Raw genomic sequence first — 27,777 nt, 5'->3', positions numbered from 1 at the left:
GGCTGCAGTGAGCTGTGATCGTGCCACTGTACTCCAGTCTGGGTGACAGAGTAAGACTTTTGTCTCAAAACTGTCTCAAAAAAAAAAAAAAAAACGTAGAAATGTTTCATTTCCGTACAGCTCAGGGAACATAGAAAGGCCAGGGGAACAGTCACCGACCTAAGGTTCAACTGGGTAAGAAAACACTGGCTAGCATGGGGACACTAAGATGAGACCACACCCACAGTGCAACTGGAAAGAAAACTCCGAGGCCAGTGCCAGACAAGAGGTTCAATGAGAAAACGGGCGGCTCTCAAGTTACAACCGGGCGATTCATCCACACGGAGCACAGTCTTCCACAATGGGAAAGGGCATGCTTTTCACAGAACAGATGGAAACAAAGCCACCCCAGCGCCTCAGGTGAAGGAGCATGTGACCCAGCAATGCTGTGGGGTTGCATGAGCTCACCCAGGAGCACTCAGGATTGGGAAACACTATGGCACCGATCACATTCTGAATCTCAGCCCTCACGGTATATAGATTTCAGTAACGAAATGGAGATTTATTATGAAAGTCAGTTTATTGTCCCTTTCTGTGTTTTGTATTTTCCCTTTTTGTCAGTAAATAAGCAATACACTGATTGGAAATCTGCATGATTAAATAACATTAACAAGTTCATAAACACACCCCATATCAGAGTATAAAGCAAGAGGTTGAAAAATATTTCCTAACCCAATGCAAATTAGGAATCCCTCAAAATTGCACATTCTCCTCCTAGCTTGCTTATATAATTAAAAAAAAATATATATATATATATATATACAGAATGATCTTAAAATATTGATCACTAGTACAGAATTCACAGCCCTGAAGATATACATATTTTTCTAAAGAATGAATACTCCGCAGGCCCTAGTAATCCATTAATGTGATTCAATGCCACATACAGTCCTCAGCTTCTGACATTTGGACTTTACAGTGGTGCGAAATGGTTGCAATTTCAACATAATGTACAGTAGTCAATAAATTACATGATATATTCAAAACTTGATTATAAAATAGTTTGTGTTAGATGATTCTGCCGCACTGTAGGCTGATATAAGTGTTCTGAATATATTAGGATAGGTGAGGCTAAGCTATGATGTCCAGTAGGTCAGGTGTATGAAATACATTTGACTTCCGATGGGTTTACTGGGACATAACCCCATCATAGGGCAAAGCGCATCTGTACTTGACACTTACTAGAACAAAAGGTCTTTCCCTTTTCTCTAATTCTAGTCTTCTGCTGAGGTAACTCCATAAACCCGGCTGTGCCAGAGATCAATCCTCTAAAAATAGACTAAGCAGATTAGCATCCAAGAGGATCCTACGGTTCCCAGACAACAAATCTGGGGCTGAGTGCTTGAGCTGCGAGTTACACATTGGAATGTTCAAGATAATGGATGTCCTTGAAAGGAAGACTAAATACTTCCAGGAGTCTAAGCTCATTTGAATGAAGATGGAGGAGAACAAGTTGACAATAATTTGAAGATATTTGTGCTTCTGGGCTGAATGGCTTTGAGATCAGACAGAGTGGCTGAGCCAGTCAAGAGGCATGTAGTGTGAGCTTTCCCACCACGGTGAACAGAGGGATTCTTTGTCCAAGGCCAGCTTGCAGCTCCGTCCAGCTTGAGCATTTTATCAGGATTTGATGCTTGAAAGATGAGCCACTCTATGTAAACTCATTACCAAAGCAAAATGCAATAATCTCTTCCATTTGTGGAACAAATCACCAATACAAACCACGCGTGGCTTTGCCTCCTGTTCACTCAATTTTCCAGGCTAGAGAAAGTCCAAGTCCAAAACAACAGTTAAGGCTAAACCTCAACATGCCAAACAAAGACGATGGCAGAGTCAGAGGTCATCTGGCACATTCACGAAACAAAAAAAATCGTCAACAGTAATTCCTGTAGTGTAAAAAACCAGCGCAGCCTTCACGGCTGGTCAGATCTCAGGTGGCTGGCAGCGTTGAGAAGGTCTGACAGTTCAAGGTCATGCTGGAGTTCCTGGACAAACCCCGAATAGGGCAGATTCGAAGCCCTAATGGTCCTGATGTGGCTGACATTGTTCTGTCTCTCGGGCACCAGTCACTCCCTCAACATGTGAGCTTGTCTCCTTCCCATGAGAGAGAATATTTCCTTCACTATTAACGGCGAGATAAACACAATTGTACAACTTGTCTGTGAAGAGAAAATTGTATTAAATATGCAGCAACAATTTATTTCTGTTAGAGCGTCATGTTTTGTACATAATAATAGATTTGGACAATTACATTCATTTTGACTTCATACAAAGATAACGTTTAATCTTCAATGAATTAGAAAATGATTTTGAAAATTACGGCTAATAGTACAAAACACTTAACATCACATTTCAGTTGCCAAAAAAAGAATGAAGTACACAAATAATTTGCCACAGGCAGAGCAGAGAATTGAGACCAGAGGCTCAGATTAACAACAATGATCCTTATCATAGATCAAGTTTTTTTCTATCACAATTCCTAGTATGATCACACCAGAAAGCTCATCAGATCCTTCCTTCTACTTAGCATGGACGTCAGAAATGGAACACAAGTTACGTGGCCCAGTCTTTGGAAGCTAGATGGGAATTAAATGAAAGCTCCAAGGAATTCTTGGAGTTGGACTATCCCAGGGCTCTTTGAACAAGGTAAGAGGACAGCTGCCTGGAGTAGGGGTAGCAGAGGCTGCCTTCAATTACACCGCCCTGGATTGGAGGACATGATACTGAATGCATCCTGGCGCATTCCAGACTCTCTCAGGTAGTCGTCCTGTCTTGAGCACTGTCCCATCAATAACATGCCTGAGTATGTCACAGCTCATAACAGAGAGCAACTTTTTTTTTTATTTGAGACAGAGTCTGGCTGGAGTGCAGTGGCACCATCTCAGCTCACTGCAACCTCCACCTCCCCGGTTCAAGTGATTCTTCTGCCTGTCTCCTGAGTAGCTGGAACTACAGGCACGCGCCAACATGCCCAGCTAATTTCTGTATTTTTGGAAGAGATGGGGCTTCACCATATTGGTCAGAATGATCTCAATCTCTTGACCTCGTGATCTGCCTGCCTTGGCCTCCTAAAGTGCCGGGATTACAGGCATGAGCCAATGCACCCAGCCTAGAGAGCAAAATTTAAAAGCACAAAGCCTCAGGAGTTTAAGACCAGCCTAGGCAACATGGCGAAACCCCCTCTACAAAAAAATCCAAGAGGTTAGCAAGGCATGGTGGCACACAACTGTAGTCCCAGCTAATCGGGAGGCTGAGGTGGGAGGACCACCTGAGCCCAGGAGGTCAAGGCTATAGTGAGCTGTGATTGTGCCACTGCACTCCAGCCTGGATGACAAAATGAGACCCTGTGTCAAAATAAATAAATAAATAAATAAAAACAAGGCCTTATTCTATATTGGCTATTTCCAAGAAAGTACAGAATTCCAGCCAAGAATGTCTAGGGCATAATAAATATTTCCTCAAGAAACGACTATTTTAGAACCGAGATACATAACAGTATTAATTACAAAAAATGCTTCTGTTTTAACTCTGTGTTGCTTAGTGTACATTGTAATTTGCTTCAGAATTTCCAAATTATATTCTGCAGATAGAGGGTAGCCTAGAAGAGTATACTGATTTGAGGCTGTTGATTCTTTAAATAAGTCACTTATTGTTGTTTATCTGAAATAATAAATGGCAATATTCAATAGATACAGGTCAAGAGCAAACTGAGAGCCTTTTTCTTTCTTAAAAAGAAGACTGTGAGGCCAGGCGTGGTGGCTCACGCTGTAATCCCAGCACTTTGGGAGGACGAGGCGGGTGGATCACCTGAGGTCAGAAGTTCAAAACCGGCCTGACCAATAGGGTAAAACCCCATCTCTACTAAACATATAAAAATTAGTCAGGAGTGGTGGCAGGTGCCTGGAATCCCAGCAGCTCAGGAGGCTGAGGTGGGAGAATCACTTGAACCTGGTAGGCCGAGGCTGCAATGAGCCAAGATCACACCACTGCACTCCAGCCTGAGTGACAGAGCAAGACTCTGTCTCAAAAAAAAAAAAAGAACAATGTGTCTTTTAGATTAATAAAATGTTACTTTTCCATAGAGGGGCCTTTAAAGCAATCAGCAGTTTTGCTGGTTTCAAGAAATGACTTAAGTAAATACTTTCAACTTAAAAAGAAAAATGACTTTTTTTTTTTTTTAAAGGGCACACACTTACCATGAGAATGAAAAAGTAGAAAACCCACATCCATCCTAGCTTGTCCCGGATCAGAGACACTAAATACTAAAAGGGAGAAAAAAATATAATATAATTCTTTATAAAGTAGGTTAAACATGGCTATTTTAGAAAATAAGAAGGGAGCAGGGTTTGTATGTTTTGAAGTTTACAAAGCTCTTCCACATACATGTGCCTGCCATGATTAATAGCCTCATTTTGTAAGCATGCAGAGTCCAAATGGAAAAACTGTATAACAGAAGTTGTCAGTTCAGGTTTATTTTTATTCACTTTGCTATTTAGAGAGGAAGATGAACATCCGAAAGCCACTCCCATTTAATCATTCTTTCTTCCAATGAAAGATACTATAATTGATGCTTCCAAAACAGTTTGTCTTTAAGTATACCACTCATTTGCCAATTACGCTGTTTGCTTATAATACTGCTATACTACCTTCACATTCTGTGGCATATTCTTTTACTTTTCTTTCAATTATTGAAAAGGATCTAATTGCACTTATTTAACCCATTTTCTTTTTTTATCTTATTATGGTTAAGATATAACTGACATAAAATTTGCCATTTTAACCATGTTTAAGTGTATAATCCACTGGTATCTGTTACATTCATAATATTATACAACCATCACCACCATCTGTTTCCAAACTTCTTCATCATCCAAATAGAAACTCTCTACCTATTAAGCAATTAACTGCCTATCTCCCCAGCCCCTGGCAACCTCTTCTTTCTGGTTCTATGGATTGGCCTACTGTAGATATTTTGTGTAAATGGAATAACAGTATTTGTCCTTTTATGTCTGGTTTGTTTCACTTAGCATAATGCTTTCAAGGTACACTGCATTAGAACTTCACTCCTTTTTTTTTTTTTTTTTTCTGGAGATGGAGTCTTGCTCTGTTGCCCAGGTTGGAGTGCAGTGGGGCAATCTCCACTCACTGCAACCTCCGTATCCCAGGTTCCAGCAATTCTCCTGCCTCAGCCTCTCAAGTAGGGGGGATTACAGGCTCAATCCACCATCCCTGGCTAATTTTTGTATTTTTAGTAGAGACAGGGTTTCACCATGTTGGCCAGGCTGGTCTCAAACTCCTGACCTTGTGATCCACCTGCCTCGGCCTCCCAAAGTGCTGCGATTACAGGTATGAGCCACCGCGCCCGACCCTTCATTCTTTTTTCTTTTCTTTCCTCCCCTACTCCTCAGCTCCAACTTCATTCTCTTCACGTGGATACCAGCTATCCCAGTATCATTTACTGAGAGACCATCCTTTCCCCATTGAATGGTCCTGGTACCTTTGTCGAAAATCAGTTTGGTCACAGACACAAAGGGGAACCCATGTTATCTGATCACATTAGTACTGAAATGCACATTTGAAAAAAATTAATGCAGAGCAACTGTGTGATTTATATGAGATCGCATCATGTGAAGCAAAAAAAGCAGAGGTCCAATCATCCATTAAAGGAAGCACAGGGGTGCTCCAAACTCTGACTGCAACTTTGCCTTTTTTTTTTTTTTTTTTTTTTTTTGAGACAGAGTCTTGGCCAAGCAAGGTGGCTTATTCCTATAACCCTAGAACTTTGGGAGTCTGAGGCAGGAGGATCACTTCATTCCAAGAGTTTAAGACCAGTCTGGGCAATGTGGTGAAACCCCATCTCTACAAAAAAACATACAACTTAGCTGGGTGTGGTGGTGCGTATCTGCAGTCCAAGCTATTTGGAAGGCTGAGGTGGGAAAATCACTTGAGCCCCAGAAGGCAGAGGTTGCACTGAACCAAGATCTTGCCACTGCACTCCAGCCTGGGTGACAGAGCCAGACCCTGTCTCAAAAACAAATAAAAATAGAGAGACAGGGTCTGCGTCTGTCACCCAGTCTGGAGTAAGGTGGTGTGACCATGGTTCGCTGCAGCCTTGACTTCCCAGGCTCAAGCAATCCTCCTGTCTCAGCCTCCCAAGTAGTTGGGTCAGGCACACATCACCATGCCCAGCTAACTTTTTACTTTTTTTTTTTTTTTGAGACAGAGTTTCGCTCTTGTTACCCAGGCTGGAGTGCAATGGCACGATCTCGGCTCACCGCAACCTCCGCCTCCTGGGTTCAGGCAATTCTCCTGCCTCAGCCTCCTGAGTAGCTGGGATTACAGGCACGTGCCACCATGCCCAGCTAATTTTTTTGTATTTTTAGTAGAGACGGGGTTTCACTATGTTGACCGGGATGGTCTCGATCTCTTGACCTCGTGATCCACCCACCTCGGCCTCCCAAAGTGCTGGGATTACAGGCTTGAGCCACCGCGCCCGGCCTACTTTTTACTTTTTTGTAGAGATGAGGGTCTCACTATGTTGCTTAGGCTGGTCTTGAACTCCTGGCCTCAGCAATCCTCCTGCCTCAGCCTCCCAAAGTGCTGGGATTACAGGCATGAGCCACCACACCCAGCCTCATGTACAAGTTTTAATGTGGACATTTGTTCTCATTTCTCTTGGGCAGATACTGCAATTGAATCTTACTGAACCCCCAGTATGTGTCAAAAAAAAGCACTAAGCATTGGAAACACAAAAATGAAGGCAACAAGCAGAGCACTTTGCATGGCGTATCACCTTCACACCAAGACAGGGTGCCTACTACAGGACCACATCAACTGCTACAGCAACCTGAAGGAGAAACAATTCTTTACTTGGGAAGTCAGGGAAAGACGGGGGCAACAAAGTTATTCGGGGTAAGTTAGTACACGGGCTAAGAAAACGGCTGACAGAGTTTAACACTAAGCACAGGGTTTGGGATTTCACCCCTTAGGCAATGGGAAATCATTCAAAACTCACCATGGAAGAGGAATGGAGTAAAGCTAACAATGATCTACTCGGGACATGCTTCCCCAACCACGAAGGTCAATCTAGGACCCAAGTTCACAGTGAGGGATCTAGGTACTGGCAGGTGAGGCGATCTAAACAAAAGCAAACACCCTGAAATACTCATTATAATCTACCCATTTAGTTCGTGAAGAAAACATTCATAAAGAAAGATAACTTCAAATAATATAATGTTGAAAAAGGGTGCCCGATGCAGTCACTCTCTACCCCATAGATGAAGCTGTCGGAACTGATGGCTAGGAGCATTTTTTGATTCCCACTCCAGAGCATGATCAGGTAAGCACATTTCTCAAGCCTTTGTTAAGGTTTTTGTTTGTTTGGGTTTTTTGCCCCTTAGTCTTAACAGTAAAATATGCTAAGCCTATCAGTCATTCATTCTACAATCATTCCACAAGTAATGTCTACCGTGTGCCAGGCACTGCTCTAGGTACAAAGGCCATGGAAGAACATACAACAAAATGCTGCACTCAGGAAGCTTACATTACAGTGGGAAGAACAGACATTAACAAGCGTATACAGACTATTCAAACACAGCTAGGTAGTCAAAGTATTAAGATGGCTTACTTTACCTCAATACTTGCTCTCTCATTAACCACTAGCAATCAGACATCAGCAATTCACCCCCACCAAGTAAGCAACAACAATCTTCAAGGCCATTAATGACCTCCTAGATGTCACAACTAAGAGCCTAAGAGACACATCCTTCAGTTCTTCTTCTCCTGACCTCTCTACGTCCATGACCTTATTAACACGTTCTCAAATGCAGCTCTCTTGACTACAGCTTACTCTGCTGTCTTCCTCTTTCTTTGACCAATGGGCATTCCCTGAGGCTTGGCCGGCATTCTTTTTCCCATTACATAAAAAACCACCTTCCACAGGTTCAACTATTTTTATCCATACAGATGACTCTCAAATCCATATTTTTGCAAAATTCATACTCTGCGATCTGTAGTGGTATATCCTAGAAGAGGCATGATTCACGACTGTCCCAGAAAAGAGACACCTGTCCCAGAGAAAGCCTCAATTTGTGCAAAAAAAAAAAAAAAAAAAAAAAAAAAAGTCCATGTAAATAGTTCTGACTAAGTACAGCAGGCCAATCTTAGCATAGGGATCTCAAACATCCAAGTGCAGAACAATTACCAAGAAGGCTTGAGGAAAATATAGATCTGTAGGTTCTAACTCAGCGAGTCTGTAGTACGCTCAGTGTTCTGTACTTTAATGAGTATCCCGGATGATTCTGATAGCCGACATTCATGAGCCACCCTTTGAGATACAGTCATAGATTTTTGGACACACAGGAAGCAGAGCAAGTGATTCAGAAGCAGCTGCAGAGTCCATGGTCATGTCTGGTGGGGCCCAGGAAGGAACGTGTATGCAGTAGAGTGTCTCGGAGAGGGAGACGGGAGACAGCAAAGGTGGGGTCCACATGCCAGGTGGGGATAACAAGAAGCATGCCCTGCCATGGAATACCAAGTTCGGCCTGGAAAGAAGGGGTTGGTGGTGGGCTGGGGCAGAAGGGTCTGTCTGTCTCATGAGGTCTTAGCTTATTTGCAGACAGAATCTGGAAGTATAAGTAAAAAAAAAAAAAAGACTGAAAAAAATGGAGGGTCCTTCCACAACGGGACTCATCAGCTGGCCCTGAGAGGAGACAGGAGCCCCTGCGCTCTCAGTACAGTGTTCTACAGCACAAGAGTGCCACCTACTGAGGCCCAGAGGGCAGGTTCACGTTCAGCCACCTTTGAGGGAAGACATTAGAATCCCAGCCACAGTCCTGTTCTCTCACCTGGCCCACGGCAGCTCCGATGCTCCCCGAACCATCAACAATTCCTGTGACAGTGGCCAAAGCCTCACTGCTCCCTTGGATGAGCTCCTGGCGACCCAAGTCCGCGGAAATAGCAGAACTAATCATATTCGAAGGTCCACCAATAAAAAATCCTGAAGTCAGAACAGGTTCTTATTAAAACACAATTCACAACCACTAGTAATGTACTGCATAAGGCAAAAAAAAAAATCCCAATAGCTTTCTAAATATGTTGGAGAGAAGTGGAAAAACAAAGGAACACCCCCCCGAATCGTATCATGTTCAAACTATTAATAGTTAACATCCACGTTCCTGAAACCCCTTCTTCAATTATATGACACTCTAGTATATTTTGTAGAACCCAAAGATGCAAAAATAAAGTGAAACACATAGCCTTTCTAATCCTGTGACATTTACATTCATTAATAACTAACTGTACTGGCTTGTCAAATAAATTCTACTACTGTAGAGTTGCATCACATGATCATTCCACCACACAAATTCAACCAGGAATATTGGGGGAAAAAAAAAGAGCAAAGAGGAAAAAGCCACTGAAATGGAGCAGGTAACTCTATCTGCCACTGCTCTCAGCGAGGCCGCCCATGAATCGGGTAAGAGTTGACCCACGTGACCCACGTGCTGGAATCAGTTCAAGTAGCACGAGCAGCTCATTCTCCCATGCATGACCTAAAGTTTAAAATAAGTAATTTTTCTGGCTGGGCACAGTGGCTCATGCCTGTAATCCCAGCACTTTGGGAGGCTGAGGTGGGCAGATCACCTGGGGTCAGGAGTTCAAGACCAGCCTAGGCAACATGGTGAAATCCTCTCTCTACTAAAACTACAAAAATTAGCCAGGCGTGGCAACAGGCCCCTATAATCCCAGCTACTTGGGAGGCTGAGGCAGAAGAATCATTTGAACCCAGGAGGTGGAGTTTGCAGTTAGCTGAGACTGTACCACTGTACTCCAGCCCGGGCAACAAGAGTGAGATTCCCTCTCAAAAATAAAAATAAAGTTTAATAGTAATTTTTCTGGCTGGGCATGGTGGCAAATGCCTGTAATCCCAGTATTTTGTGAGGCCAAGATGGGCAGATCACCTGAGGTCAGGAGTTCAAGACCAGCCTGGGCAACATGGTGAAACCCCATCTCTACTACAAATACAAAAATTAGCTGGGCATGGTGGTGCACGCCTATAATCCCAGCTACTTGGAAGGCTGAAGCACGAGAATCACTTGAACCCAGGAGGCGGAGGTTGCAGTGGGCTGAGATTGCACCACTACACTCCAGCCTGGGCAACAGAGCAAGACTCCGTTTCAAAATATAAATAAATAATAATTTTTCTATAACATACTTCCTAAATGCACCCAACTATTTTATCTAGTGTTCATGTGACAAAATGCTGACCAATTCCAACACAGGAGGACACACAAGCTATAGTGGATTTTTTTTCTTGAAAGCTGGTGAATTGGTCTCCCATGTGGCATCTTTCTAAGTCACTTCTACAAGTAAGAGCAGAAGAAGAAAGAGCAGAGAAACAGAAATCTGGAAAAGGAGACATCTTTCGTTTTAAAATTGGATTTCTCTGTAATTAACGTTTCAGTGCTACTCAAACTGAGGGAGGAAAGCAGTTTCCTTTTTCCTCTGAATTGACAGAGTAAGAGGCACAGCAGAGCAGAGGCATGTGCCGTACCTGTAACAGTCATCAGAAGGGCATTGACGGACTTATCGTTTGGAGAACCTGTTAGGGAAGACACAGACAAACCACAGTGACTTGAAAAGCAGACTCCACGTGCCTCCGCCAACAGTAGGCAAAGATCTGAATCTCTGTGACCTCACAAATCACTCCCAGAGACAACAAAGAGACACAACTCTCCCTGCCTCTTTCAACTCTGATTTGTAACGTCTGCCTCTTGCTGGTGCTCAAGCTAACGAGACTTCTAAAAGCTAAAGAAAAGCTCTACTCCTGTCTCAACGGCATCTTAAGGGACATATACCAACCTACTAATTACCATCTTTCCGCTTTTGAAACCTGTTCCCCTTTTATTGTTTTATTGGCTATATTGCTGTGCCTCTGGAGCCTCCCCGAAACAAAGCATATACTCTCCCAAGCAAGCTTTTAAGCATATTAACAAAGCAAAAGAGATGCCAGTTTCCTCCCAACACAAATAAAACGATGTGATGACAGGTTTCCCAGGCATTCACAGGACAATACAAAGGTGGCATATTGGGCCTCGAAGCTGGTCTCCAGGCTCTCCCTGGTGCTGATCACTGACTCCAGACAAATGCCTTATTCCTCTCAGATTAAGAAAGCAAAGGAATTAGTAATTGCAAAGGGATACTCACGACTATACCCGACGAGGGACCCAACTGCCAGAAGCAGACTCAGGGCAAGAACGGGCGCTCTCTTCTGTAGTACGTCAGAGATGAAGCCTTGCAAAGTTCCACCTGCAAGCAGAGTGAAGAGCAATCAGAATCACTTCTAATGCAGCTTGGTCGTCTGAGGCGTGCTCCCCATTCACCCTCTAGTCTCGATAACGGGATCCTAACACTGGTCTATCAAAACACATGGCTGACTCTCGGTCGTCTGAGGCGTGTTCTCCTTTCACCCTCTAGTCTCCCTAACAGGATCCTCACACTGGTCATATGGCTGACTCCCTGAAAAGGGGTCCTCTATAACTTCCTTTTAGGAAGATAAACTGTTAAATCGCCACAATGACCAAAGGGGACAGGATATCACAAATCATACAGCAAAACATGAAACTGTCAAAGCCATACACTATTCCTTACAAAAATAAGCTGTGAATGTTATTTCTGATTTTTCTTTTTAATTTAAAAGCGAATAAATTAAGAACTATGCCTCACTGGGCACGGTGACTCACATCTATAATCCCAGCACTTTGGGAGACTAAGGCTAGGGGATTGCTTGAGGCCAGGGGTTCAAAGCCAGTCTAAAGATACATTAGCTGGGCATGGTAGCACATGCCTATATTCCCAGATACTTGGAAGGCTGAGGTGGGAGGATCACTTGAGCTAGGAGGTTGAGGTTGTGGTGAACCATATCATGCCACTTGAGCTCAGGAATCTGAAGCTTCAGTGAGCTGTATCATCCCACTGCACGCTAGCTTGTGCAACAGAGCAAGAGTGTGTCTTAAAAAACAAAAAACTGGGGGCCGGGCGCGGTGGCTCACGCCTGTAATCCCAGCACTTTGAGAGGCCAAGGCAGGCGGATCACAAGGTCAAGAGATCGGGACCATCCTGGCCAACACGGTAAAACCCCGTCTCTACAAAAAATACAAAAAAATTAGCCGGGCGTGGTGGCGTGCGCCTGTAGTCCCAGCTACTCGGGAGGCCGAGGCAGGAGAATTGCTTGAATCTAGGAGGCAGAGGTTGCAGTGAGCCGACATTGCATCACTGCACTCCAGCCTGGGCAACAGAGCAAGACATCGTCTCAAAAAAAAAAAAAAAAAAAAAAAAACAAAACAAAAAAAAACTGCCGGGCAGAGTGGCTCACACCTGTAATCTCAGTACTTTGGGAGGCTGAGGCGGGTGGATCATGAGGTCAAGAGATCAAGACCATCCCGGCCAACATGGTGAAATCCTGTCTCTACTAAAAATAAAAATAAAAAAATTAGCTGGGCGTGGTGGCACACACCTATAGTCCCAGCTACTCGGGAGACTGAGGCAGGAGAATTGCTTGAACCTAGGAGGTGGAGGTTTCGGTGAGCCAAAATCACGCCACTGTGCTCCATCACCTGGCAACAGAGCAAGACTCTGTCTCAAAAAAAAAAAAAAAAAACTTTGCCTTACAGTCTATGGAGGCCATTAGCTGGGCACAGTGGCTCACACCTGTAATCCCAGCACTTTGGGAGGCTGAGGTGGGCAAACTGCCTGAGCTCAGGTGTTTGAGACTAGCCTGGGCAACACAGTGAAACCCCATCTCTACAAAAAATACAAAAAAATTAGCTGGGTTTGGTGGTGTATGACTATAGTCCCAGCTACTTGGCAGGGCTGAGGTGGGAGGATCGCTTGAGCCCAGGAAGTTGTGGTTGCAGTGAGCCAACATTGTGCCACTGCACCCCAGCATGGGCGACAGAGCAGTACCCCCGTCTCCAAAAAAAGGGGGCTAGTAAATATTCACTAAAATACAATTCAGCAGTTATGGTTTAGTAATAGGACATGATCTTTACAAAGCAGGGATGTGAATCTTTCAAGCAACAATGTCACATGCTGCAGTACTCTGAGTTCTAGGGGCTACGGGACATCTGGTGAGTCCTCATCAGACAGCAGGCAGCTGGACAATTTTAACTTCAGAGGACACAGAAGTATGGTGAGGTCTGAAGGTGGCAATCTCACCTTTGGCTCTGGATTTAAGAATATGGGCAGCCAAGTTCAAATACAGTAATAGCAGATCACCTAGGATAGACTGTGTGCCTTCAAGCTCAGGGACGCTGGCTCTCACCACAATTCTAAATGTTAACATTTTGAAGGTTATGAAGATCTGGGTATTAGCCATGTAAGTAATACCCATTAAAATACATTCTGCTCATCTGTCTTACTTCCTTTTCATACTTATTACTTCCTTGTTCATACTTCTAGCTACAGCAAAAATCCACTATTAAAATCTTTGTTTACAATGAAACAACTGTAAAAACATTCACAAAAATTAATCCCTGCTGTTACTCCAGCCTCTATGACCTGACGATCTACACACTAAGGTATAGTTCCCCTTTATCTTCAGTGATATGTTCCACAACCCCCACGGATGCCCGAAACCACAGGCAGTACCAAACTCTATACATACTATGTTTTTCTCTATACATACATACCCATGATCAAGTTTAATTTATGAGTTAGGCACAGAAATTGACAAAATAGAAAACAATAACAATATACTGTAACATAAGTTATATGAATGGTGTCTCTCTCTCTCTCTCTCTGAAAATATTTTATTGTATATAAGTGACACCACATATGGGGAGATTGCTGTATTCTCCCTGGTTAGGTCAGGGGTGGTGGGGAAGGTGGGAGAGAGATACAATGAACACCTTCATATTCTAACTTGGATCTCTGATATACAATTAGCTTGAGAGCTAAGATACCACTGAGAAAGCATAGGAAATGATTGTATTTAAAGAGATTCCCATGTGCTTCCCCAAACAAAAGAACAGCTCCATCAACAAAGGACTGAGAAAAAAGAGCCCAATAAATCACAGTGCTGCCTTAGGCTGGGTCTTCTTTCTATGGACCTCTTTTTTTTTCTTTCTTTCTTTCTTTTTTTTTTTTTAAGAGTTTGGCTGTTTACTAGTAGGACAGTTTAGGGAAAATGGCTGTAGAATAAGTAATAAAACTTTAAGTGAGACCAGATTTCACAACCCAGTAAAAGATCACTAGTGACTAACTCTTTATGGAAAAGACGCATCACTGGCATACCTATGATCCCTCCAACGTCGTACCAAATGGACAGTTTGTCGGCTTCCGCCTCCTTCCAGCCGAAGTTGTTACTCAGATAAAAGGGCAGCCAGAAGAAGAAGGAGTAATTCACCAACTTCAAGCAGGCGTAGGCCAGTGAGTACTACAAGAAAAGCATTCAACTCTCATCGACAGACAAATAGCACAGCATGACCACAATTTTTAATGTCATTAAAAAGCAAAACAAAATAAAGGAATTTAGGATGAACAGGACCTGACTTCACAATTAAATATCTCTACAAGTCCCACATGCCTGACTTCGCCCAGTCTCTGCTCTTCATCCCTGTTAACTTCATGTACAGCAGGCCTTTGGAATAAAAAACACAAATGGCTACTTCTTAACTGTCTGCAGTTTCTCCTCCTATCAGTTTTCTGGTAGAAGCAAGCCAGTGTTTTGAACCTACAAGGCAGGGCACAGGCCCACATTTCTTCATTCACACAAAGATGAATGGTATTCATACAACTAACCAGCGTTAACCATAGGCAAAGAAGTCCCGGAAGCATCCCGGCCTCTACTGGGAGCAGCCAGACGGGCTTGGTTATTCTACTCCTTGCCAAGGCAACACTGTCAACAGTGCAGAGCAAGGGGGCTACACTACAGTTCCAAGGTCTAAGAAAAGCAGCAGGATGATCATTCCTTTCACACTACTTTCCAAAAGCTCCACATTCCCTGGTCCAGTGGCAAAGAAGAGAGTCTCTCTGGCGAGTCAAAACTGAAAGAACATATCATCATCATCGGCCTTGTGGCTCTCCCTTGAGGGGGAAAAAACGCTGCAGCTGCGCGGAGACGGTGCAGGGGCTGAGATGCCTATATTCAACACATTACTACCAGGAAATCCTGACATTTAGCATCAAAGGAAAAAGCAGGGGGAACAGAGGGGCTGACTTCAAAGGGTGTCTGGCTAGTATATTCTTTTCCCTGGAGCTGCCAGTTATTCCCTAGGTATCACTTGTTTTAAAACAGCTTTCCTGGCAGGCAACAGCCACCCCCTAGAGAGCCAAATCCCAATCACGAGTGCATTCTGACCAGACAGCCTGCTACAAAGACAAAGGAATGAAGTTAACTAGATTTCCTTCACATCCCTGTCAGAGAACAACAGCTGGTGGAGAACAAAGGAACAGCAAAAGAGGTCCAAAAGGAACCTGCATTTCTCTTGTATTATCTATATCGTCACTGGGTTCATTGTGGAAAATTACACTTACACTTTACCTCATAATTAACTCTGTTGGAAACGTTACGTTTTCTCAGCCTGGGGGCGCTGGCAGAAGGGGACTGACAGGCACATCGTAAGATGGCCTACAGAACACTCTACCTAAAGGATCGAATTCATAAAGCACCACTGACAAATGAAGTAACAGCAGGTGCTTGAGCAAAACACAAGAGCCCAATGTTACAGGCTCTGGGGAAGACTGGAGTAATTTCTATTCCGGGGGAAGGGGAACTGAGACACACGGACGGGTTGCATGACTTACCCCAGGTGTCACAGAAAGTTTGTGGGTAAGCTGGAAACATAACCTAGGCCTCTAAACTTCCACTCCACTGCTAGAGCGCCCGAAACATCAAGACAGAAAAACTGCAGCAGAAGGGATTTAGTGTATACGTTAGGAGGCTTTCCTGACTGCACAGGCTATGGAAACACTGGAATGCGTTACCAAGAAAGACTGTGGAGTGCTCTGTTCTGGACCCTTTAAAAGGAGACAAGCTGGGTGCGGAGGCTCTCGCCTGTAATCCCAGCACTTTGGGAGTCCGAGGCAGGTGGATGACAAGGTCAGGAGATGGAGACCATCCTGGCTAACACAGTGAAACCCCGTCTCTACTAAAAATACAAAAAATTAGCCGGCTATGGTGGCACACGCCTGTAATCCCAGCTACTCGGGAGGCTGCGGCAGGAGAATCACTTGAACTTGGAAGGAGAGATGTTGCAGTGAGCTGAGGTCATGCCACTGCACTCCAGCCTGGGCGACAGAATGAGACTCTGTCTAAAATAAATGAATGAATGAATGGAATCAATGAATGAGAATGAATGAATGAATGACGGCAAGGAAGGCTTAGGAACCATTCACAGCCCTTCTTCTTGGTCCACGTATAATTCCATAACACTTCAAAAGGCCTAAAAGTACACATTAAAAAATAATCAACTTTGCCTTTTTAATCACAGGCTAGATCAGGGTCAGGAAAGGAGGGCTCTTTGGCCACGTCTGGTCACGCCTAACCGTCCCATGTTTTCTGTGGCTTATTTTGCTCTACAGAACTAAGTGGTTGCGGGAGAGACTGTATGGTTCCCCGAAGTTGAAAATATTTACTCTCTGTCTCTTCATGGAAAAGTCTGTCAACCCCTGCGTTAGAGATCAGATAAGTTGAGGGGCACTAGACAATATTCCTCAGAACATATATTCCTAAAATAAAGTATCCAAGAGAGGCTCAATACTTAAGGAAGCTTTATCCTAGGCAGAGGAGATGTCAAGGGCTCTCGTACCGCCCTGGCTGTGGTGAGATGTGCGTGGTCCTTACCGGTATGACTCCAGGAAGGCAACACGCCTGGTAGAAGCTTACTGCCTTGACTTGGGCAACAGAACTATTATCTTGGATTGAATAATTCGGCTCATATTCATCTTCATTTTCACCACCATTAATCAATGGCCTGTGTGAGTCTTCTTCAAAATTTTCTTCTGCCTCAATACCTGAAAGACCTAAAACAACAGCGACAGCCACTGTTTATGGAGTGCCCACCATGTGCGAAGGCTCCGCATTTAGCACTACTTATGGGGTTCATGTTATTTTTATTTGCATTTTGCAGAAGCAGCAACAAAGGCTCAGAGACCAAGTTCAACTAAGGTCAATTAAAGTCACACAGTCCGTCTAAAAATTTTTTTTTTTTTTTTTTTTTTTTTTTTTGAGATGGAGTTTCGCTCTTGTTACCCAGGCTGGAGTGCAATGGCGCGATCTCGGCTCACTGCAACCTCCGCCTCCTGGGTTCAGGCAATTCTCCTGCCTCAGCCTCCTGAGTAGCTGGGATTACAGGCACGCGCCACCATGCCCAGCTCATTTTTTGTATTTTTAGTAGAGGCGGGGTTTCACCATTTTGACCAGGATGGTCTCGATCTCTCGACCTCGTGATCCACCCGCCTCGGCCTCCCAAAGTGCTGGGATTACAAGCTTGAGCCACCGCGCCCGGCCTTAAAAATATTTTAAAAATATAAGAACTGTACATCTGTTTGCTTCTGTGGTTTCGCCTGTACGTAATCTGTATTTAACTACAGGTAGGTATCATTTTTATGATTCACTTTTACAGACAGAAATGTTTCAAGAAGTGAAATTAGAGATACATCCATGTTGATTCCTAGCCAATGTCTCAAGTATGAAAATCATCTGCAAATGCGAAGATTTTCCTGTATCTATAAAAGAGGTGCATCACTCTCCTCAAACATGTGCAGCTGTGCCAGGGCCGGCTACAATGTCGACAGGACTCAAACAGCAGTACTGTTCTCCTTTCACTCACTAAAAGGAGCTCATAGTTTTCCTAGGAAAAAAGAGATTTGATTTCTTGGCCTCAGATTTCCTTTTGGCCGTTAATAGTAAGACATTCGGAATAGAAGGGACGGCTTCTCCTCACCAATTTCTTCTGGTGACACCAGGAGTCCAAAGAAGATAACGATCCCACCAGCAAACTGCACAGACGCCGTCACCAGAAAGGCATACTGGAGGAGAGGGGGGGAAAGGTGGTCCTTACACATCTGGGGACAGTCATCAGAAGCACATTCATTTAAGGCGCATGGGGGGAGGCGGGGGTTGCGAGAGGTGGGAAGGGAGACTGAGAAGCAAGGAAGTGCCCAGTGCTGCTTCTACTGGGCCAGGCGCTGTGCAAAGTGTTCTACACATGTTTTCTCATTTAATTCTTCCTAGTGATCCTACGAAGCTCAGAGAGGAGAATTAAGGTCCCCTGGATACTAAGTGGCACTATTTGATTGTGAAATCAGAACTAGCTCCAAAAATCTAGTTCTTTGCATCACATAGCCTCCCATAAAAGACTATCTGGGCCGGGCGCGGTGGCTCACACCTATAATCCCAGCACTTTGTGGGGCCGAGGTGGGGTGGGGCCGAGGTGGGTGGATCACCTGGGTCAGGAGTTCCAGACCAGCCTGGCCAACCTGGTGAATCCCTGTCTCCACTAAAAATATAAAAATTAGCTGGGCATGGTGGTGGGCACCTGTAATCCCAACTACTCAGGAGGCTGAGGCAGGAGGATCACTTGAACCCGGGAGGTGGAGGTTGCAATGAGCCAAGATCATGCCACTGCACTCCAGCCTGGGCAACAGAGCAAGACTCCATCTCAAAAAAAAAAAAAAAAAAAAAGACAGTATCTGCTCTTGACGGTATTACATACAGTTAGGGGGATTAAACAATACACAAAACAATATTATAAAGCACCATATAGTTGAATAAATGAGAAGGCCCAGTCCTACCATGAAACATACATAGAAATCCAGAAGAAGGAAAGTGCTGAAGAGGCTGAGGCAGTAAGACAATGTCTTAGGGAAGAATGGAAAAGCAAAGCCAATTGCCCATCTTTCCAGGCACAGAGTAAGCAAAGGCACAGGGTGCGGGGAGATAGAAAGCCTACTGCCCGACTCAAGGAGACGGCTTCCACTAGGGGGTAACAGGGAAGAAAACTGATCTGAAAAGGTGACAGCTAGATGAAAGACTCTCAACCTGCAGGCTGCATGGCTGATTTAACAGAGAACGGAGCCTGATACAGACACGCTGAATTTTTAAACCAGTGAGAAAATTAAAGCAGTGTTACCAGAAGTCAAATCTGAGAGCAGCACAGAAGGTGAACGGAAATTCTCATTTGAACCAATTATACAATCCAGGTGTGAGGCTAAGAAGCCTAGAATAAAGGTGGCCATAAATGAAGGACTTCTCAATGACCCTAACTATACCAAAATTTGTGGTGAGCTGCTTAAAAATGTATCTACTTTTTCCTTTTTTTTTTTTTTGAAATGAAGTCTCACTCTGTCACCAGGCTGGAGTGCAATGGTGCAATCTCGGCTCACTGTAACCTCCAACTCTCTGGTTCAAGCCATTCTCCTGCCTCAGCCCCCCAAGTAGCTGGGATTACCGGCATGCACCACCACACCCAGCTAATTTTTGTATTTTTAGTAGAGATGGGATTTCACCATGTTGGCCAGGATGATCTTGATCTCCTGACCTCATGATCTGCCCGCCTCAGCCTCCCAAAGTGCTGGGATTACAAGCATGCGGCACCATGCCTGGCCAAAAATGTATCAACTTTTTAAAAGAGCAACTTACTTTTAATAATTTAGGTTTTTGAGTAGGTAATATATTCAGATGATTCAAACAATAGAGGAATAAGATATACAGTAAAGCTGGGTGTGGTAGCTCATGCCTATAATCCCAACCCTTTGGGAGGCCAAGGTGGGCAGATCACTTGAGGTAAGGAGTTCAAGACCAGCCTGGCCAACATGGCAAAATGCCATCTCTCCTAAAAATACAAAAATTACCCAGGCGTGGTGGCGTACACCTGTAATCCCAGCTACTTGGGAGGCTGAGGCAGAAGAATCACCTGAACCCAGGAGGCAGAGGTTGCAGTGAACTAACATCTCACTATTGCACTCCAGCCTGGGTGACAGAGTGAGACTCCATCTTAAAAAAAAAAAAAAAAAAAAAAGATGGGTATAATAAAAAAAAATTTTTTTAATGTACAGTAAAAACTTTCCCTCCCACCCTGCCTTCCCCATCTGCTCAGTTCTCCCAATATTCCCAACATATAACCACTGTTGTTCATTTTCACTGCCCAGAAATTGTTTTGGAAACATACAAGCTAATACAAGCATATTCTCTTTCATTCTTCCTTGTTACACAAATGGTATTCAATACACAGCTTTGCACCCTTGCTGTCTTCACTTAGCACACTTTTGAGACTGCTGCAGTGCACTAACTACTCTCTCAGTACACAGAGAGCTTTCTAATTTGACTTCATAGCTGCACAGCACTGCTTTGAACAGGTTTATCATGGTTGAACTATGTCCTTCTTCGCTGACACCTGCTTTCAGTCTTTGGCTATTACAAACAATGCCAAAATAAAGAATCCTGTAGATACATCATTTGTGTTTCAGTCTATTCATCTGTGTGAATAATTCCTGGAGGTGGAACTGCTCAGGTGAGTATTTGTAATTTTGATAGACACTGCCATATTGACCCCTCCAGGAGTTAGTGACTTCGTTACTCTTTCACCTGCAATGCCTGTCTCTTCGGGTTCTTATAAGTACAACATGTCTTCAGACTTTTGGATTTTTGCCAGTCTAATAAGTATTCAGTATAGTTTTCTTCTTTTTTTTTTTTTTAATAGCATAGCTTTAATTTGCATTTCCCAGTTGACTAAGTTCCATAAGAACAGAGATTTTTGTCTCTTTTGGCCAGTTCTATTATTTACCGTGCTTAGGAGCACGTACAGAGAGTTCAGTATTTATTAAATGAATAAGCAGTGAGTAGACTATTTTGCATATGTTTACAAGCCATTTCTATATCCTTTCCATGAACTATACATTCAAATTCTGTATCTTTCTGTTGTTGGTGTTTTTATTATCAATTCATGGATGCGCTTTACATATTATGAGAATTAATCTTCATTTTTTTTTGTTTTTTTGAGACAGGGTTTGGCTCGGTCACCCAGACTGGAGTGCAGTGGTATGTGTTGGCTCACTGTACCCTCCAGCTCCCAGGCTCAGGACTATAAGCATACACCCCGACACTCAGCTAATTTTTTAGTTTTTTGTAGATACAAGGTCTCATTATATTGCCCAGGCTGGTCTTAAACTCCTGGGCTTAAGCGATCCTTCCACCTCAGCCTCCCAAAGTGCTGAGATTACAGGTGTGAACCACTGTGCCTGGCCCAGATGAGTCCTTCTTTATCTGTAACATGAGTTTCAAATTCTTCTCAACTGGTTTTATGTCTTTACACTCTCTATAGTGTTTTTGTTAAAAATAATTTTTATGTGTTTGAATATATCAGAAGTTGGTCTACTTTTAATGAATACATCAGAAGTTTGTCTACTTTTCCTTTAAATTTATTTTTGATATGGAGTCTTACTCTGTCACCCAGGCTAAAGTGCAGCGGTGTGACCTTGGCTCAGTGCAACCTCTGCCTCCCGGGTTCAAGCGATTCTCCTGCCTCAGCCTCCCAAGTAGCTGGAACTACAGACATGCACCACAACACCCAGTTAATTTTTGCATCTTTTTTTAGTAGAGACAGGGTTTCACCATGTTGGCTAGGCTGGTCTCAAACTCCTGACTTCAGGTGATCCGCCTGCCTTGGCCTTCAAAGTGCTGGGGTTATAGGCACAAGCCACCATGCCTGGCCAGAAGTTTTGTCTACTTTTAATACAAGTCTTGCCCTATCCAGACACAGTTCTATGTAGTATGGCCACATTATTTAATACATAAAAAGCAATACACACACACACATACGCACATATGCGCGCGCATGCGTGCGCACGCGCACACACACACACACACACACACACACGCAGAATGCGAGAGATAGAAAACAACACCTACCTCATAACCATACTGAAGAACAGAAGAAGCTAGGCACGCTCCCAAAATATTGCCCACTGAAGCGCAGGCACTCCAGAGACCAAAAACAACTCCTCGTCTAAGATGCAAAACAGTGGAGACAAAGGACCATGGTCAGAAGAGATACTCTGGGCAGTTCAAAATACACAACAGCCAGAACAACCAAGGTGCATACTACCAAGTCTAAACACGCGATTTCAAACGTTTTTTAAAATTCACCACAATGACAAAATGTCAAGTCTTCACTAACTCTATGATTTTATTAAAGTTTAATTTAGAGCTCATAGAAAGACACTGTTCAGAGAATTAAAAAAGAAAAGCCACAAGAGAAAATATTTGCCTAACACTTACCTGATAAAAAATTGTTATCCAGATTGGGCACAGTGGCTCACACCTGTAATCCCAGCACTTTGGCAGGCCAAGGCAGACCGATCACCTGAGGTCAGGAGTTCGAGACCAGCCTGGCTAGCATGGCAAAACCCCATCTCTACTTAATTAGCCAGGCATGATAGTGGGTGCCTGTAATCTCAGCTACTCGAGAGGCTAAGGCAGGAGAATCGCTTGAACCCGGGAGGCAGAGGTTGCAGTGAGCCAAGATCACGAAATTGCACTCTTGCACTCCAGCCTGGGGGACAGAGCAAGACTCCGTATCCAAAAACAAAACTTTATCCAGAATATAAGGCAGTATCACTCTCAAAACTCAGTACAATATGACAACAGACAATGAGATTGAATGTTAAAAAGCATGAATCTACAATCATCTCAAATAAAAAGTCTGGGCCAGGCGCAGTGGCTCAAGCCTGTAATCCCAGCACTTTGGGAGGCCGAGGTAGGTGGATCACGAGGTCGAGAGATCGAGACCATCCTGGTGAACATGGTGAAACCCCGTCTCTACTAAAAATACAAAAAATTAGCTGGGCATGGTGGCGCGTGCCTGTAATCCCAGCTACTCAGGAGGCTGAGGCAGGAGAACTGCCTGAACCCACCAGGAGGCGGAGGTTGCGGTGAGCCGAGATCGCGCCATTGCATTCCAGCCTAGGTAACAAGAGCGAAACTCCGTCTCAAAAAAATAAAATAAAATAAAAAACAAAAAGTCTTTGAAAAGTGGGCAAAAGATTTCAACAGATACTTCACATAAAAAGATATAATACAAAAAACACTCAACTGGCCAGAGAGGTGGCTAATGCCTGTAATCACAGCCTTTGGGAGGCCTGAAGCAGGTGGGTCACTTGAGGTCAAGAGTGACCTCAACATGGTGAAACCCTGTATCTGCTAAAAATACAAAAATTAGCTACACATGGTGGCTGCACACCTATAATCCCAGCTAACTGGGAAGCTGAGGCTGGAGAATCACTTGAACCAAGGAAGCAGAGGTTGCAGTGAGCTGAGGTGAGGCCACTGTATTCCAGCCTAGGTGACAGGGTGAGACCCTGTTTCAAAAACAAAACAAAGCAAATATTAAAAAAAAAAAAAAAAAAAAAAAAAAAAAACCACGCTCAACATCATTAGACATTAGAAAAATGCAAATTCAAGTCACAATGAGATAACATTACACACTTATTAGAATGGCTAAAATCAAAAAACACCAAGCACGCCAAGTGTTAGGAAGGGCACAGGGCAAAATTAAACCCTTGTGCTCTGCTGATGGGAATGTAAAATGGTACACCACTTTGGAAGACTGCCAATGTCTTAAAAAGGTAAACACACACCTGACATGTGATCCAGCCACTCTACTCCTAGGTATTTACCCAAGAGAAATGAAAGCAGATGACAACACAAGGATCTGTACACAAATGTTCCCAGGAGCTTTATCTGTAGTAGCCCAAAACTGAAAACAACCCAAATGTTCACCCACAGGTGAATGAATAAACATGAATAAATTGCTAATTATCCTGAATAAAGGAAGACACAAAGCCTGGGCATAGTGACTCATGCCTGTAATCCCAGCACTTTGGGAGGCTGAGGTGGTCAGGAGGCAGAACAGCTTGAGGCCAGGAACTTGAGATCAGCCTGGGCAACATAGTGAGACCCTTTCTTTAAAGGAAAAAAAAAAAAAAAAAAAAGATAATTTAAAAAAAGAATACATACTGCTGGGCGCGGTGGCTCAAGCCTGTAATCCCAGCACTTTGGGAGGCCGAGGCGGGTGGATCACAAGGTCGAGAGATCGAGACCATCCTGGTCAACATGGTGAAACCCCGTCTCTACTAAAAATACAAAAAATTAGCTGGGCATGGTGGCTCGTGCCTGTAATCCCAGCTACTCAGGCAGGAGAATTGCTTGAACCCAGGAGGCGGAGGTTGTGGTGAGCCGAGATTGCGCCATTGCACTCCAGCCTGGGTAACAAGAGCAAAACTCCGTCTCAAAAAAAAAAAAGAGTACATACTGTATGATTACATTTTTGTCTGGGCGCGGTGGCTCATGCTGTAATCCTAGCACTTTGGGAGGCCGAGGCAGGCAGATCACCTAAGGTCGGGAGTTTGAGAGCAGACTGACCAACATGGAGAAACCCTGTCTCTACTAAAAATATAAAAAATTAGCCAAGAAGCCAGGCGCCATGGCTCACACCTGTAATCCCAGCACTTTGGGAGGCTTAGGTGGGCAGATCACCTGAGGTCAGGAGTTCGAGACAAGCCTGACCAATACGGTGAAACCCCATCTTAAAATAAATAAATAAATAAATAAATAAAATAATTAGCCAGGAGTGGTGGTGCATGCCTGCAATCCCAGCTACTCAGGAGGCTGAGGCAAGAGAATTGCTTGAACCCAGGAGGCAGAGGTTGAAGTGAGCCAAGATTGTGTCACTATACTCCAGCCTAGGCAACAAGAACAAAACTCCATCTCGAAAAAAACAAAAACAAAAATTAGCTGGGTACGGTGGTGCACACGTGTAGTCCCAGCTACTTGGGAGGCTGAGGTAGGAGAATTGCTTGAACCCGGGAGGTGGAGGTTGCAGTGAGCTGACATTGTGCCACGGCACTCCAGGCTGGAGACAGAGCAAGACTCCTCTAAAAAAAACTACTTGAAGGTTTAGGGGAAAATAACATCCCATTTGATCAAGCCCCAAAGTCTGGCATTCTTCATCTGAATCTTATCAGACCCCTTGTTAAGTGACCTTGGGCAGGTGAATAACCTTTGACCTCTCTTTTCTTATCTTGATTTAATGTAAAAAGGTTAAATAAGATCACTCTCAAAAAAGGGCAGGGAAGGCAAAACCCAGAGGAAGATACATGACGGATAGGAAATGAGATTTTTATGTTCCCTAAAGAAACGATGAGTTAAGAAAAAGATTGAGACCTCCTGCCTTAGCCCACATTCAAAATCTGTCCACAGCCCGAAGACTGGTAGTAGGAATGTGTCTCCTGGGCCGGACATTAACGTGAAACCCTCTCTCCCTAAACTCCTGGCTTGCTAACAAAAGATGTGGGTGATATCTAAGGCATCAAAGTAACTGACTTTGACAAGTCGGAAAAATCCAACATGGAAACCACTTAAACAGAGAAATCGGGGAGGAAGGAAGTGGCATACCCGGCTTTCCCAAACCAGTTGCCCATAACAGCAACCACACAGGGCCAACCAGTGGACTGCAGCAGGCCGTTCACAATCCACAGGCAGCAGTACAGCCACGTGTTGTAGAAATGCAGCCATTCTGTGAGCGCACCAAAGACAAAGACCTTGGAGAGGAGGAAACAGAAGGGATATGTAACAATTTCAGTGGATGCACTCCCCAGGCTTGCTTCAGAGTAGAGACCACGTGATACACTCACACAGCCAGTGCCTGTAAGTCACGTGGCCGGCATCACGAAGGTCCTGCTCACAGCGGCAATGAGGAGGCAGCCACCCAATCACTGCCCACCAGAGAGGAGGAGATGTCAAAGACATCCAACTGACACCTTCAAGGCTAAAAAGTGAATTCCTCATTTTTACCTCATTTTACATCTATTTCCATCTCCTCACCCTCAGACTGTGCATGTGGAGGGAACAGCAACCTCCAGAGGGCTACTGTGAGGACAGAATGAGCCCAGGGACGCCACCCTCCCAGAACTATACCAGGCGCCACTCTAGGCAGAGGCATGGGGTGAGTGCTAGCCAGTGTTATGGCTGTAGCTCCTGAGTTAATCAACGAAAGCAAAACCTATCGAACCTGTGATCTCCTGAATCATTTAGCAGCTTTCATCAAGTGGTTGCTTTTTTCCAGGCATTTTGTTCAAGTGGGCACTTTATCTATAGTCAAACTCTATTTTGAGAATACTCTGCATGATTAAAAACTAGTATTTAGAATACTGTCTGGTTCCAGTTATAAGACATTCTGGAATAAGCAAAACTGTAAGAACAGAAAAATGAGCAGGGGTTGCCAGGGGCTGGAGAAAGGAGGGGCAGTTGCGAAACTACTCATTTGTCGAAAGTCTGCACAATATGCTAAAGAGGGCAAGCTTATGTACATACTGCAGTTTTTAAAAAATATATAAAAAGCAAAAAAGTATATATACAGGTTTTAAAATAGTATGTTTATATGTGTGGGTGAGCAACTCATAAATAAAGTGCTTCCATCTCTAAAATTTCAAGGGGAAAAAAAGGTTTTATTTACACTCAAATGACAAACACTGAAAAACAATAGTAGGCCAGGTGCAGGGGCTTGTGCCTGTAATTCCAGTGTTTTGAGAGGCTAAGGAGGGAGGATCACTTGAGGCCAGGAGTTCAAGGACCAACCTGGGCAACATAGTGAGACCCCTTGTCTAAAAAATTTAAAAATTAGCTGAGCATGATGGCACACACCTACAGTCCCAGCTACTTGGGAGGCTAAAGTGGGAGGATTGCCTGAGCCTGGAAGTTCAAGGCTGCAGGATCACACCGCTGCACTCCAGCCTCGGCAGCAAAGCAAGATCTTATCTCTAAAAAAACAATAATCATAATAAAGTAGGGTCTAACTAAACTCCATGGTTTCATTTAATCAACAAAAATTCCTGACTAGAAGTTAGTAAGCAATGATGATCGATCAGATATGGAGGCCGGCATGGAGGCCAGGCGCGGTGGCTCACACCTGTAATCCCAGCAGTTTGGGAAGCTGGAGAGGGTAGATCATCTGAGGTCAGGAGTTTGAGATTAGCCTGGCCAACATGGTGAAACCCCGACTCTACTAAAAATACAAAAATTAGATGGGCATGGTGTCGTTCCAGCTACTTAGGAGGCTGAGGCAGGAGAATCGCTTGAACCCAGGAGGCAGAGGTTGCAGTGAGCCAAGATCGCACCACTGCACTCCGGCCTGGCAACAGGGCGAGACTCTGTCTCAAAAAGAAAAAAAAAAAATTAATCAGATATGGATCCTGCCCTACACAGCACTTGTTTCAAGCACCTCACATACAGGAACTAGCAGTCCTCACTGCCACCCAGGGAGAGGTAAAATGCACATCTCCATCTGAGGCTCACAGAAATGATAAGCTAGGAAACCACAGAAGAGAGACAGAAACCCAGGCTGTCCTGGTCTAGGGAATCTGTGATTTTAACTACTGCACACCCACCCTAAGGGAAAGCAAGACTGAAAGAGAAATAACCAGGCTAAGCAGCGGACTGTTTCAAGTGCCTGCAAAGAAACAGGCACAGGAGCTCAGAAGAGGGAATGACATTCTCAAAGAGGTGTCCTTTGGCCAATGCTTTAAGGAGACAGTGAGTTGGACTATGGAGAGCTGAAAAGGGGACCATCCAAGGCAGGCAGAACAGCAGGAACAAAAGCACCGAGACAGAGAGGAGGATGCTGGAGGCCTGGAAAGCAGCCGGTGTGTCTGGAGCAAAGAGATGAAGCAGAGTCACAAGTA

General features: G+C 44.1%; 1 protein-coding gene across 1 annotated transcript in view; it reads right to left on the bottom strand.

Annotated features, from left to right (window-relative positions):
* Nucleotides 1-540: 540 nt before the first annotated feature.
* SLC37A3 (solute carrier family 37 member 3) overlaps nt 541-27,777 on the bottom strand; it is a 58,785-nt gene continuing 31,548 nt past the window's right edge. The window contains exons 6-15 of the mRNA XM_039472905.2: nt 25,493-25,638; nt 21,950-22,046; nt 17,985-18,069; nt 16,883-17,061; nt 14,332-14,473; nt 11,245-11,346; nt 10,592-10,639; nt 8,886-9,037; nt 4,236-4,301; nt 541-2,198 (exon numbers count right to left, since the gene is read on the bottom strand). Coding sequence (XP_039328839.1) covers nt 2,106-2,198; nt 4,236-4,301; nt 8,886-9,037; nt 10,592-10,639; nt 11,245-11,346; nt 14,332-14,473; nt 16,883-17,061; nt 17,985-18,069; nt 21,950-22,046; nt 25,493-25,638 — 1,110 coding nt within the window. The 3' untranslated portion in view covers nt 541-2,105. The remainder of the gene's footprint in view (nt 2,199-4,235; nt 4,302-8,885; nt 9,038-10,591; nt 10,640-11,244; nt 11,347-14,331; nt 14,474-16,882; nt 17,062-17,984; nt 18,070-21,949; nt 22,047-25,492; nt 25,639-27,777) is intronic.

This window comes from Saimiri boliviensis, chromosome 10 (genome assembly GCF_048565385.1).
Source record: "Saimiri boliviensis isolate mSaiBol1 chromosome 10, mSaiBol1.pri, whole genome shotgun sequence".
NCBI classification, from domain to species: domain Eukaryota; kingdom Metazoa; phylum Chordata; class Mammalia; order Primates; family Cebidae; genus Saimiri; species Saimiri boliviensis.
This window is presented reverse-complemented; position numbering and strand designations above follow the sequence as displayed.